Genomic DNA, 13095 nt, shown 5'->3' with positions numbered 1-13095 from the left:
TGAAACAATTACGTTGAATACATCTTGTAAAAGGTTTTTAAAAAGTTGGGAGTTATAAATTAGAATTTTATTTTGAAGGTATGTATCGGAAACAGAAAACATTTCAGGTGCAATTAATCAAATACTCCTTAATGCCACACTCGCAATATTGCTAGTTTTTCCAAGTCAACCTTCAAAAGCGTATGTTGTAATTGTACCGTAATTGATATTTTAACGATAACAATACTCGAATTATGCTGCTTTTCACACTTTAAGGAGAGGAGCAAGTGTTCGCTAGCCAACAGTTTGTTCCGAAAGACGGTAAAAATAAAAGTTGTAGTTTGGAAGTAGGGGTGTACAGTTCCGGTTGTCTTACCGGGGGCCAGGCGGACCAGAGTCGGCAGACGGAACTTGCTGACCACCGCGTCCAACGGCAGCGCTAACGGGCTCCAGGAGATCTCCGACAGGCTCGCCGACAACTTCTCCATCCTGCCGGGGTCATCACTGTGCCGGAGAGGAGGCGGGGGGCGAAGACGACGGCGGCGGCGGGTGTCGTGGTGACGGTGAGTATGATGATGGAGGTGCCAATGGAGACGTCCGCGTTAAGACTTTCGCCATGTTTGAAATGTTGGAGAGAATAATCTGTGCGAGCCTGCGGAGGGAGGGCTTGTAAGGCCCCCCTCTTTTCCCCTCCTTACACACATGCAAATGAGCAAGTTACTCATTCACAGTCCGTGCGGCAGATTGTTCATTAATGTGTGCTGCCCTGAATAGATCTATCAAATGGAATGAATAAAGCTGCTAAGTAGCAAAAAAACTTCAATTGTAACCAAAACAAAATAACATCAACTCACATCACAAGCTAAAAATATGAAAGTTCACATCAGATAGCACTGTTTGTCCTCTTTATATTTAATACAGAGCAGTGTAGGGCAGGGATATTAAAAACATTTTTTTTTTTTGGGAGGGTGGCACATAGAATAGAATAGAAAGTACTTTATTGATCCCTGGGGGAAATTCAGCATCACAGTTCGCTCACAATAGACAAGAATAATAATAAATAATATCCATCCATCCATCCATCTTCTTCCGCTTATCCGAGGTCGGGTCGTGGGGGCAGCAGCCTAAGCAGGAAAGCCCAGACTTCCCTCTCCCCAGCCACTTCGTCCAGCTCTTCCCGGGGGATCCCGAGGCGTTCCCAGGCCAGCCGGGAGACATAGTCTTCCCAACGTGTCCTGGGTCTACACCCCGTGGCGTCCTACCGGTCGGACGTGCCCTAAACACCTCCCTAGGGAGGCGTTCGGGTGGCATCCTGACCAGATGCCCGAACCACCTCATCTGGCTCCTCTCAATGTGGAGGAGCAGCGGCTTTACTTTGAGCTCCCCCCGGATGACAGAGCTTCTCACCCTATCTCTAAGGGAGAGCCCCGCCACCCGGCGGAGGAAACTCATTTCGGCCGCTTGTACACGTGATCTTGTCCGTTCTGTCATAACCCAAAGCTCATGACCATAGGTGAGGATGGGAACGTAGATCGACCGGTAAATTGAGAACTTTGCCTTACGGCTCAGCTCCTTCTTCACCACAACGGATCGATACAGCGTCCGCTAGAGATGCGCGGTTTGCGGACACAACCGCGGACTCCGCGGATAATCCGCGGGTCGGGCGGATGCATGACGAAAAAAATAGATTTTAAATAGATTCGGGCGGGTGGCGGTTGAACCAATTCGGAAATATATATACACAGTTAAATGTTGTTACCCACATACGAAAAACGAGCAGCACTCTTTGAAACAGGCAATTATTCATCAAGCACTGCTGCAGCTGTCACGCCAAATTTCTTCCCCCTACAAACCCCCCCCCCCCCCCATTTACTTCCGGGGCTGCGTCCAATAAAGTCACAAAGTTGCCGGGGGTCCTTAACCGGCACGCGACTGTCCTGTTTCGCGCCTGTACAAAAAAAAACAATAATCGATTTCTTCAGATTCCAGCAGCTGTCAAAGACGAAGTATCCTTCCAGCGACGGGCAGTCAAAGCCGAAGTGCTATCGATCGCTGTCAATGACGTAAGAGGAAACATGACCACAGAAGTAAATGGGGGGGGGGGATTTGTAGGGGGAAGAAATTTGGCGTGACACAGCACACCACAACACAACACAGGAAGAAGAAAAAAATAAAAAGATGGCAACGCCGGCAGCAAACGTGGTACGCGACAAACTAAAAAAGGGAATACTAAAGACCAGGGGAAAAAAATAATAATAGTCAACACTTTCTTAATGGAAATGACAATAATATTATAATAATGATAAATAATATTATCACACATTCATATCTCTTGGCCTCTAATGCGTGGCCAAGAGATATGAATGCATGGCACGCATTGAATGTCTCTGCTGCATTGGATCAGTCTCCTTTCTTTAACAGGCAAAAGCTTTCTAACCTCACTAATGCCTTGCATCGTCTATATTAGATATATAACAACGGGCGGGTGGCGGGCGGTTGTGGTTTTGATAAAATGTTAGTTCGGGTGGATGGCGGGTGGATGACGACTTTTGTGATGCGGTTGCGGATTAAATAATTGCCTATCCACGCATCTCTAGCGTCCGCATTACTGAAGACGCCGCACCGATCCGCCTGTCGATCTCACGATCCACTCTTCCCTCACTCGTGAACAAGACTCCGAGGTACTTGAACTCCTCCACTTGGGGCAAGATCTCCTCCCCAACCCGGAGATGGCACTCCACCCTTTTCCGGGCGAGAACCATGGACTCGGACTTGGAGGTGCTGATTCTCATCACAGTCGCTTCACACTCAGCTGCGAACTGATCCAGTGAGAGCTGAAGATCCTGGCCAGATGAAGCCATCAGGACCACATCATCTGCAAAAAGCAGAGACCTAATCCTGCAGATAAACAATATATTATATATGATATATTATATACATAATATATAAATAATATAAATATATTCTACATATACTACATATACCCTACATTTAAGTGCAGTCAAGAAGGAACATATGCATTATACAGTCTGATGGCTGTCGGTATGAAGGACCTCCTGTGTCGTTCCGTGTTGCATTTTGGGAGTCTGAGCCTTCCACTGAACGTGCTCATTCTCCCCGCAAGGTCCGACTGTAGTGGGTGGGAGGTGTTGTCCATAATGGCTAGGAGTTTTTCTAGACTTCTCCTCTCTGACACCACCGCCAGAGAGTCTATCTCCACTCCCATCACGTTACTGGCCTTCTCTACCAACTTGTCCAGTCTCTTTGCGTCCCTCGCTCTCAGCCCGCTGCCCCAGCAGGCCACGGCGTACAAGAAGGCGCCCGCCACCACCGACTCGTAGAACATCTTCAACATCTTTGTGCAGACGTTGAAGGATCCTAGCCTCCTGAGGAAGTACAGGCGGCTCTGTCCCTTCTTGTAGAGTGCCTCAGCGTGTTTTGACCCATTCAGCTTGTTGTCCATGTGTACTCCGAGGTATTTATAATCCTCAACCATTTCCACATATCTAGGAAATTAAAGACCAGGGGTCTCATTTATCAGAATCAGAAATACTTTATCCATCCATCCATCCATCCATTTTCTACCGCTTATTCCCTTCGGGGTCGCGGGGGGTGCTGGAGCCTATCAGCTACAATCGGGCGGTAGGCGGGGTACAACCTGGACAAGTCTCCACCTCATCACAGGGCCAACACAGATAGACAGACAACATTCACACTCACATTCACACACTAGGGCCAATTTAGTGTTGCCAATCAACCTATCGCCAGGTGCATGTCTTTGGAGGTGGGGGGAAGCCGGAGTACCCAGAGGGAACCCACGCAGTCACGGGGAGAACATGCAAACTCCACACAGAAAGATCCCGAGCGCAGGATCGAACCCAGGACCTTCGTATTGTGAGGCAGACGCACTAACCTCTCTTCCACCGTGCTGCTACTTTATTAATCCCCGAGGGTAAATTAAGATTTTCAGCAAAATCCCATTCAAGATCAGACAAACATTACAGGGAGAACAGGAAAAACTGCAAAATACTCCTGAAATATGGAGGATCTTTGACTAGTATTTTTACAGTAGGTCTTTAAAAACAGCAGAATATTCCTGATATGTAGAGGATCTTTTACTAGTATTTTTGCAGTAGGTCCTTAAAAACAGCAAAATACTCCTGAAATATGGAGCATATTTAACTAGTATTTTTGCAGTAGTTCTTTTAAAAACAGCAAAATAGTCCTGATGTATAGAGGATCTTTGACGAGTATTTTCGTAGTAGGTCTTTAAAAACAGCAAATACTCCTGAAATGTAGAGCATCATCCCACCTAACCTTATCTGTGTCCACACACAACAATCCATCCATCCATCCATCTTCTTCCGTTTATCCGAGGTCGGTTCGCGGGGGCAGCAGCCTAAGCAGGAAAACCCAGACTTCCCTCTCCCCAGCCACTTCGTCCAGCTCCTCCCGGGGGATCCCGAGGTATTCCCAGGCCAGCCGGGAGAAATAGTCTTTCCAACGTGTCCTGGGTCTTCCCCGTGGCCTCCTACCGGTCGGACGTGCCCTAAACACCTCCCTAGGGAAGCGTTCGGGTGGCATCCTGACCAGATGCCCGAACCACCTCATCTGGCTCCTCTCGATGTGGAGGAGCAGCGGCTTTACTTGGAGCTCCCCCCGGATGGCAGAACTTCTTACCCTATCTTTAAGGGAGAGCCCCGCCACCCGGCGGAGGAAACTAATTTCGGCCGCTTGTACCCGTGATCTTGTTCTTTCGGTCATAACCCCAAGCTCATGACCATAGGTGAGGATGGGAACGTAGATCGACCAGTAAATTGAGAGCTTTGCCTTCCGGCTCAGCTCGTTCTTCACCACAACGGATCGATACAGCGTCCGCATTACTGAAGACGCCACACCGATCCGCCTGTCGATCTCACGATCCACTCTTCCCTCACTCGTGAACAAGACTCCAAGGTACTTGAACTCCTCCACTTGGGGCAGGGTCTCCTCCACAACCCGGAGATGGCACTCCACCCTTTTCCGGGCCAGAACCATGGACTCGGACTTGGAGGTGCTGATTCTCATCCCAGTCGCTTCACACTCAGCTGCGAACCGATCCAGTGAGAGCTGAAGATCCTGGCCAGATGAAGCCATCAGGACCACATCATCTGCAAAAAGCAGAGACCTAATCCTGCAGCCACCAAACCAGATTCCCTCAACGCCTTGACTGCGCCTAGAAATTCTTTCCATAAAAGTTTTGAACAGAATCGGTGACAAAGGGCAGCCTTGGCGGAGTCCAACCCTCACTGGAAACGTGTCCGACTTACTGCCGGTAATGCGGACCAAACTCTGGCACTGATCATACAGGGAGCGGACCGCCACAATCAGACGGTCCGATACCCCATACTCTCTGAGCACTCCCCACAGGACTTCCCAAGGGACACGGTCGAATGCCTTCTCCAAGTCCACAAAACACATGTAGACTGGTTGGGCAAACTCCCAAGCACCCTCAAGGACCCTGCTGAGGGTATAGAGATGGTCCACTGTTCCACGACCAGGACGAAAACCACACTGTTCCTCCTAAATCCGAGGTTCGACTATCCGGCGTAGCCTCCTCTCCAGCACACCTGAATAGACCTTACCGGGAAGGCTGAGGAGTGTGATCCCACGATAGTTAGAACACACCCTCCGGTTCCCTTTCTTAAAGAGAGGAACCACCACCCCGGTCTGCCAATCCAGAGGTACCGTTGATAGTGCACTGCTTCCCCTTCCTGAGGCGGCGGATGGTGGTCCAGAATCGCTTCGAAGCCGTCCGGAAGTCGTTTTCCATGGCTTCCCCGAACTCCTCCCATGTCCGAGTTTTTGCCTCCGCGACCGCTGAAGCCGCACACCGCTTGGCCTGTCGGTACCTTTCCGCTGCCTCAGGAGTCCTATGAGCCAAAAGAACCCGATAGGACTCCTTCTTCAGCATCCCTCACCGCCGGTGTCCACCAACGGATTCTAGGATTACCGCCACGACAGGCATCAACTACCTTGCGGCCACAGCTTCAATCAGCCGCCTCGACAATAGAGGCGCGGTACATGGTCCATTCGGACTCAATGTCCAGTACCTCCCTCGTGACATGTTCAAAGTTCTTCCGGAGGTGGGAATTGAAACTCTCTCTGACAGGAGACTCTGCCAGACGTTCCTAGCAAACCCTCACAATGCGTTTGGGCCTGCCAGGTCTGTCCGGTATCCTCCCCCACCATCGCAGCCAACTCACCACCAGGTGGTGATCGGTAGAAAGCTCCGCCCCTCTCTTCACCCGAGTGTCCAAAACATGAGGCCGCAAATCCGACGACACAACTACAAAGTCGATCATGGAACTGCGGCCTTGGGTGTCCTGGTGCCAAGTGCACATATGGACACCCTTATGTTTGAACATGGTGCTCGTTATGGACAATCTGTGACGGGCACAAAAGTCCAATAACAAAACACCGCTCGGGTTCAGATCCGGGCGGCCATTCTTCCCAATCACGCCTCTCCAGGTTTCACTGTCGCTGCCAACATGAGCGTTGAAGTCCCCCAGTAGAACGAGGGAATCACCCGGGGGAGCACTCTCAAGTACTCCCTCGAGCGAATCCAAAAAGGGTGGGTACTCTGAGCTGCGGTTTGGCGCATAAGGGCAAACCACAGTCAGGACCCGTTCCCCCACCCGAAGGCGGAGGGAAGCTACCCTCTCGTCCACCGGGTTGAACTCCAACATGCAGGCTCTGAGCCGGGGGGGCAACAAGAATTGCCACCCCAGCCCGTCGCCTCTCACTGCCGGCAACGCCAGAGTGGAAGAGAGTCCAGCCCCTCTCGAGAGAACTGGTTCCAGAGCCCTTGCTGTGCGTCAAAGTGAGTCCGACTATGTCAAGCCGGAACTTCTCCACCTCGCGCACTAGCTCAGGCTCCTTCCCCCCAAGCGAGGTGACGTTCCACGTCCCAAGAGCTAGCTTCTGTAGCCGAGGATCGGACCGCCAAGTGCCCTGCCTTCGGCTGCCGCCCAGCTCACATCGCACCCGACCTCTATGACCCCTACTATGGATTGGAGGGGGGACCCACGTTGCCTCTTCGGGCTGTGCCCGGCCGGGCCCCATGGGGACAGGCCCGGCCACCAGGCGCTCGCCATCGTGCCCCACCTCCGGGCCTGGCTCCAGAGGGGGGCTCCGGTGACCCGCGTCCGGGCGAGGGAAATCTGGGTCCTTTGTTTTTATCTTTCATTGAGGTCTTCGAGCTGCTCTTTGTCTGATCCCTCACCTAGGACCAGTTTGTCGTGGGAGACCCTACCAGGGGGCATAAAGCCCCCGGACAACATAGCTCCTAGGATCATTGGGACACGCAAACTCCTCTACCACGGTAAGGTGGCAGCTCAGAGAGGAGCACAACAATGCCACCGTTTAAGACCCCCGCCCCCCTCCATCGCAACGCAACCTGATACGCATGCGTGGGAAAAAGGAAAAAAAATCCAGTGTTATGGTATTTCAATTAACTAGATTCCAGTGTGCTGTGGGGCCCTATTGTAGTGAATCACACCTGAGCCATCATACATGAATCAAATCTTTAATCGACATGAGAAAGTACACAATGCGATATCATTTAACATTTTACAACAAATACAACAATTAATCTAGGGATCTAAATATCTGGTCAGGACACTCCTCACTCTTCACCTTCATTTTCCATTTTTGCAATCCAGCCTGTGCTTGGAGGCTGAAAATGGCGGTCGTACTCCAAGGCGGCAACCACGGACTGCTCGTTAAGTGGCTCATTCATGGCTTCACAGTAGTTATGGAGTACAAAACAAGCATACACAAGGAATGGTAGGTCAGTCTTGTTAATGTCCATGGGGCAGCGCAGTGAACCAAAGCGGGGCTTCAGTCGTCCAAACGCACACTCGATGACCATGTGGGCCATAAAGCAATATTTGTAGTCACACACTGCCTAAATCACATCCACGGTAGGAAGGGACAAAGTTTTTTGGTAAGTAGAATTACAGCTGACCCGGACATTCGAAAGTTCTCTTGCCGTCTGAGATGTGTTGTATCCGAAATAGCTGCAATCGCGCGTTTCCTTCACTTAAGTATTCATATGTGATTTCCACAAGCGTCTGTACATGTAGAAGGAGAGGAAACACGGGCATTTCTGGATGACTGGCTTCCATCTTTCCAGTGGTTAGCTCCGTTGTTATGAAGCTGGCTGTGGCACGTTCTTTCAGGCGTCACTTCCTGTGTGGGGCGAGGTCTTTCTGACTTCACTTCCTCTCCGAACTCAATTTGTAAACGATCAATGAGTCCATACAAAGCTTAGAGCCGGAGATTCAAGAAATACACGGCGCACTTTCCCGTGTGATAATTTATCCGAGGAGGGGGACCTTAAACGCTGGTTTGGTGTGGCTGAAACAGGGCTTAGGCTAAATAATTATTCGTTTAAGGGGCTAAGCCTGGGCCCCTGGAGAGGGGGTTCAGACTGAGGCCAAGAGGAAAAAAACGTCATAGCCATAGTACACATAAGCATGTGTGTAAGAGGGAAACATCAAAGAACACAAAGGACATTAAAGACATTAAAAATAGCAGAGCTGATGCAACCAGACATTTCTACATACAGCCACAAAAGTAAAAACAACAACAACAAAAATAACATATACACTGTGGTGGCCTCTGCGGTGTTCCACACCATCATCTGCTGGGGTTGGAGGAGCATGGTCAGAGACAGGAGCAGACCCAACAAAGCAACCAAGAGAGCAGACTCCACCCTCGGCCGCCCACTAACTCTCGGCCAGTGTCCAGTCCGCATGGATGAGCGAGGATGCGTCTAAGCACGGGTGGGCAATTAATTTTTACCAGGGGCCATATGAGCAATCTGAGCACTGCTGGAGGGCCACACCGACAATATTTCAATTAAATTTTGATCAAATTATTTTTGATACACCGTAAGATAAATAATAATAGCCCGATTGTAGCTGAGATAGGCTCCAGCACCCCCCGCAACCCCGCAGGGAATAAGCGGTAGAAAATGGATGGATGGATGAATAATAATAATTTCATTTAACCTAACTTAACTTTATACAAAAGCAGATTGCTTTTGATGGTTTTATTTTTAACACTGTCTTACACAACACTTCCTGATGTACAAACCCCGTTTCCATTTGAGTTGGGAAATTGTGTTAGATGTAAATACAAACGGAATACAATGATTTGCAAATCATTTTCAACCCATATTCATTTGAATATGTTACAAAGACAACATATTTGATGTTCAAACCGATAAACTTTTTTTTTTTGCAAATAATCATTAACCTTAGAATTTGATGCCAGCAACACATGACAAAGAAGTTGGGAAAGGTGGCAATAAATACTGATAAAGTTGAGGAATGCTCATCAAACACTTATTTGGAACATCCCACAGGTGAACAGGCAAATTGGGAACAGGTGGGTGCCATGATTGGGTATAAAAGTAGATTCCATGAAATGCTCAGTCATTCACAAACAAGGATGGGGCGAGGGTCACCACTTTGTCAACAAATGCGTGAGCAAATTGTTGAACAGTTTAAGAAAAACCTTTCTCAACCAGCTATTGCAAGGAATTTAGGGATTTCACCATCTACGATCTGTAATATGATAAAAAAAAAGGGTTCAGAGAATCTGGAGAAATCACTGCACGTAAGCAGCTAAGCCTGTGACCTTCGATCCCTCAAGCTGTACTGCATCAATAAGCGACATCAGTGTGTAAAGGATATCACCACATGGGCTCAGGAACCCTTCAGAAACCCACTGTCAGTAACTACAGTTGGTGGCTACATCTGTAAGTGTAAGTTAAAACTCTCCTATGCAAGGCGAAAACCGTTTATCAACAACACCCAGAAACGCTGTCGGCTTCGCTGGGCCTGAGCTCATCTAAGATGGACTGATATAAAGTGGAAAAGTGTTCTGTGGTCTGACGAATCCACATTTCAAATTGTTTTTGGAAACTGTGGACGTCGTGTCCTCCGGACCAAAGAGGAAAAGAACCATCCGTACTGTTATAGGCGCAAAGTTCAAAAGCCAGCATCTGTGATGGTATGGGGGTGTATTAGTGCCCAAGGCATGGGTAGCTTACACATCTGTGAAGGCACCAATAATGCTGAAAGGTACATACAGGTCTTGGAGCAACTTATATTGCCATCCAAGCAATGTTATCATAGGCGCCCCTGCTTATTTTCAGCAAGACAATGCCAAGCCACATTCCACAAAGCGGGGCTTCATAGTAAAAAAGGGCGGGTACTAGACTGGCCTGCCTGTAGTCCAGACATGTCTCCCATTGAAAATGTGTGGCGCAACATGAAGCCTAAAATACCACAACGGAGACCCCCGGACTGTTGAACAACTTAAGCTGTACATCAAACAAGAATGGGAAATAATTCCAAATGAAAAGCTTCAAAAATTGGTCTCCTCAGTTCCCAAACGTTTACTGAGTGTTGTTAAAAGGAAAGGCCATGTAACACAGTGGTGAACATGCCCTTTCCCAACTACTTTGGCACGTGTTGCAGCCATGAAATTCTAAGTTAATTAATATTTGCAAAAAAAAAATAAAGTTTATGAGTTTGAACATCAAATATCTTGTCTTTGTAGTGCATTCAATTGAATATGGGTTGAAAAGGATTTGCAAATCATTGTATTCCGTTTATATTTACATCTAACACAATTTCCCAACTCATATGGAAACGGGGTTTGTATAATACAATGCAAAAAAGTCAATTTCTGTCACTTTATCCTGCATCCTCTTTAAAAGTCCAACATTTTTCCCCGTCAGATTTGGACAACCATCTGTTGTCACACCTTCCAGCTTGTCCCATTTCAGTCCTAACATGTCCAAACACGCATTTACCTATGTGAACAAGTCATTACCTGTGGTTGTCTCTTTAATTGACTGCATGGCTGCCAGCTCCTCCGTGATTTGAAAGTCTGCAGTTATCCCACGTAAGAAGATGAGCAGCTGGGCGGTGTTTCGTACATCGCAGCTCTCATCAGAAGCCAGCGAAAAACAGTCAAAGTCGGCCGTTCTGTTCTTCAACTGAAGCTCAAAGTTTCCAGCGATGGTCTCAACCCACCTCGTTACAGTGCGTCGGGAGAGTGACACATTCCCAAATGCGCCCCTCTTCTCCGGGCATATCAGCGCAACAGAGTCCAATAAGCACTCCTTAATAAACTCTCCATCAGAAAACGCCTTACTTTTTCTGGCGATTTTGTGAGAAATGACAAAACTTGTCCTGATGGCTGCATCTCTGGGGGTGTGAAATTTGGCAAAAAGTCCTTGTTGGGTTTGCAGTTTTACCATCAAAGCATCAGCCTCCCTTGCACGCGCTTCATCAGACAGATTCCGGTATTTTTCCTCGTGCTTCGTCGTGTAGTGGCGATTCAATTTATATTCTTTAAACAGAGCAACCGGTGTACCACAAATTAAGCACACGGCTTTACCTTTAATTTCTGTAAAGAAATACTTGGCAGTCCATGTCTTGTTGAAAACACGGCATTCGTCCTCAACTTTTCTCTTTTTAGCGTCTCGGGGATAACCGGGCATCACTTGTCGCTGTGCACCTTCACTCACAGGTTACACCCGGACATACGCCCATAAATAACACTTTTCAAAATAAAAGCAGCACAGTTGTATTGCACGCACGACATAGATGTTTTTTTACATTTATTTTGTAATTTGTGATTGCCGCTGTTCACAGTCACTCACAATCGCGCATGAGCATACGTCCACACGGAAGTAATACAAATAACGCTTTTCAAAACAAAAGCAGCAGCACTGTTGTATTGCACACTGAACATAGATACTTTTTAAAATGTATTTTGTAATTTATGATTGGCCTCACGTGGGCCGTACAGGGACACACAAAGGGCCGGATGTGGCCCGCGGGCCGCCGAATGCCCAGGTCTGAGTTAGAGTGTAGGTCGTGAGTTCAAACCCCGGCCGAGTCATACCAAAGACTATAAAAATGGGACCCATTACCTCCCTGCTTGGCACTCAGCATCAAGGGTTGGAATTGGGGGTTAAATCACCAAAATGATTCCAGAGCGCAGCCACCGCTGCTGCTCAATGCTCCCCTCACCTCCCAGGGGGTGGAACAAGGGGATACAGAGAGTAATTTCACCACACCTAGTGTATGTGGGACTATCAGTGGTACTTTAACATCATTTTCACATGAAAGTCTATTCTGGCTGTGAGCAAGCTACAGAATGAGCACATTTTGTAGTAAATTACACACACAAGTTACATTTATATTGGGGGAAATCAAGAGTCACCCACATCTTCTAAAATGGTATGTGTCATTTAAAGGCCTACTGAAACCCACTACTACCGACCACGCAGTCAGATAGTTTATATATCAATGATGAAATCTTAACATTATAACACATGCCAATACGGCCGGGTTAACTTATAAAGTGACATTTTATATTTGCCGCTAAACTTCCGGCTCGAAACGCCTCTGAGGATGACGTATGCGCGTGACGTAGCCCGGCGAACACGGGTATGCCTTCCACATTGAAGCCAATACGAAAAAGCTCTGTTTTCATTTCATAATTCCACAGTATTCTGGACATCTGTGTTCGTGAATCTGTTGCAATCATGTTCATTGCATTATGGAGAAGGAAGCTGAGCAAGCAAAGAAGAAAGTTGTCGGTGCGAAATGGACGTATTTTTCGAACGTAGTCAGCAACAACAGTACACAGCCGGCGCTTCTTTGTTTACATTCCCGAAAGATGCAGTCAAGATGGAAGAACTCGGATAACAGAGACTCTAACCAGGAGGACTTTTGACTTCGATACACAGACGCCTGTAGAGAACTGGGACAACACAGACTCTTACCAGGATTACTTTGATTTGGATGACAAAGACGCAGACTTGCTACTGTGAGTATGCAGCTTTGGCTTCTAAACATTTTATCGCTTGACCGTATGTGCGCAACTTTTTTTTGCGTATGTACGTAACTTTTTTAAAATATATAAGCTTTATGAACCTTGGGTTAGGTGAACGGTCTTTTGGGCTGAGTGATTGTGTGTGTTGATCAGGTGTTTGAATTGTATTGGCGTGTTCTATGGAGCTAGGAGCTAGCATAGGAGCTAGCA

At 47.8% G+C, this 13095-nt stretch overlaps 1 protein-coding gene and 1 long non-coding RNA gene across 2 annotated transcripts in view; one reads left to right on the top strand and one right to left on the bottom strand.

Annotated features, from left to right (window-relative positions):
- The window catches only part of gareml (GRB2 associated, regulator of MAPK1-like), a 63975-nt gene extending 63301 nt beyond the window's left edge, over positions 1 to 674 (bottom strand). The window contains exon 1 of the mRNA XM_062034516.1: positions 356 to 674. Within this exon, the coding sequence (XP_061890500.1) occupies positions 356 to 467 (112 nt within the window). The 5' untranslated portion in view covers positions 468 to 674. The remainder of the gene's footprint in view (positions 1 to 355) is intronic.
- Positions 147 to 13095, top strand: part of LOC133640838 (uncharacterized) — a 43698-nt gene continuing 30749 nt past the window's right edge. Inside the window, exon 1 of the long non-coding RNA XR_009824218.1 lies at positions 147 to 542. This is a non-coding gene — a long non-coding RNA (uncharacterized LOC133640838). The remainder of the gene's footprint in view (positions 543 to 13095) is intronic.

Source organism: Entelurus aequoreus, linkage group LG23, assembly GCF_033978785.1.
Source record: "Entelurus aequoreus isolate RoL-2023_Sb linkage group LG23, RoL_Eaeq_v1.1, whole genome shotgun sequence".
NCBI classification, from domain to species: domain Eukaryota; kingdom Metazoa; phylum Chordata; class Actinopteri; order Syngnathiformes; family Syngnathidae; genus Entelurus; species Entelurus aequoreus.
This window is presented reverse-complemented; position numbering and strand designations above follow the sequence as displayed.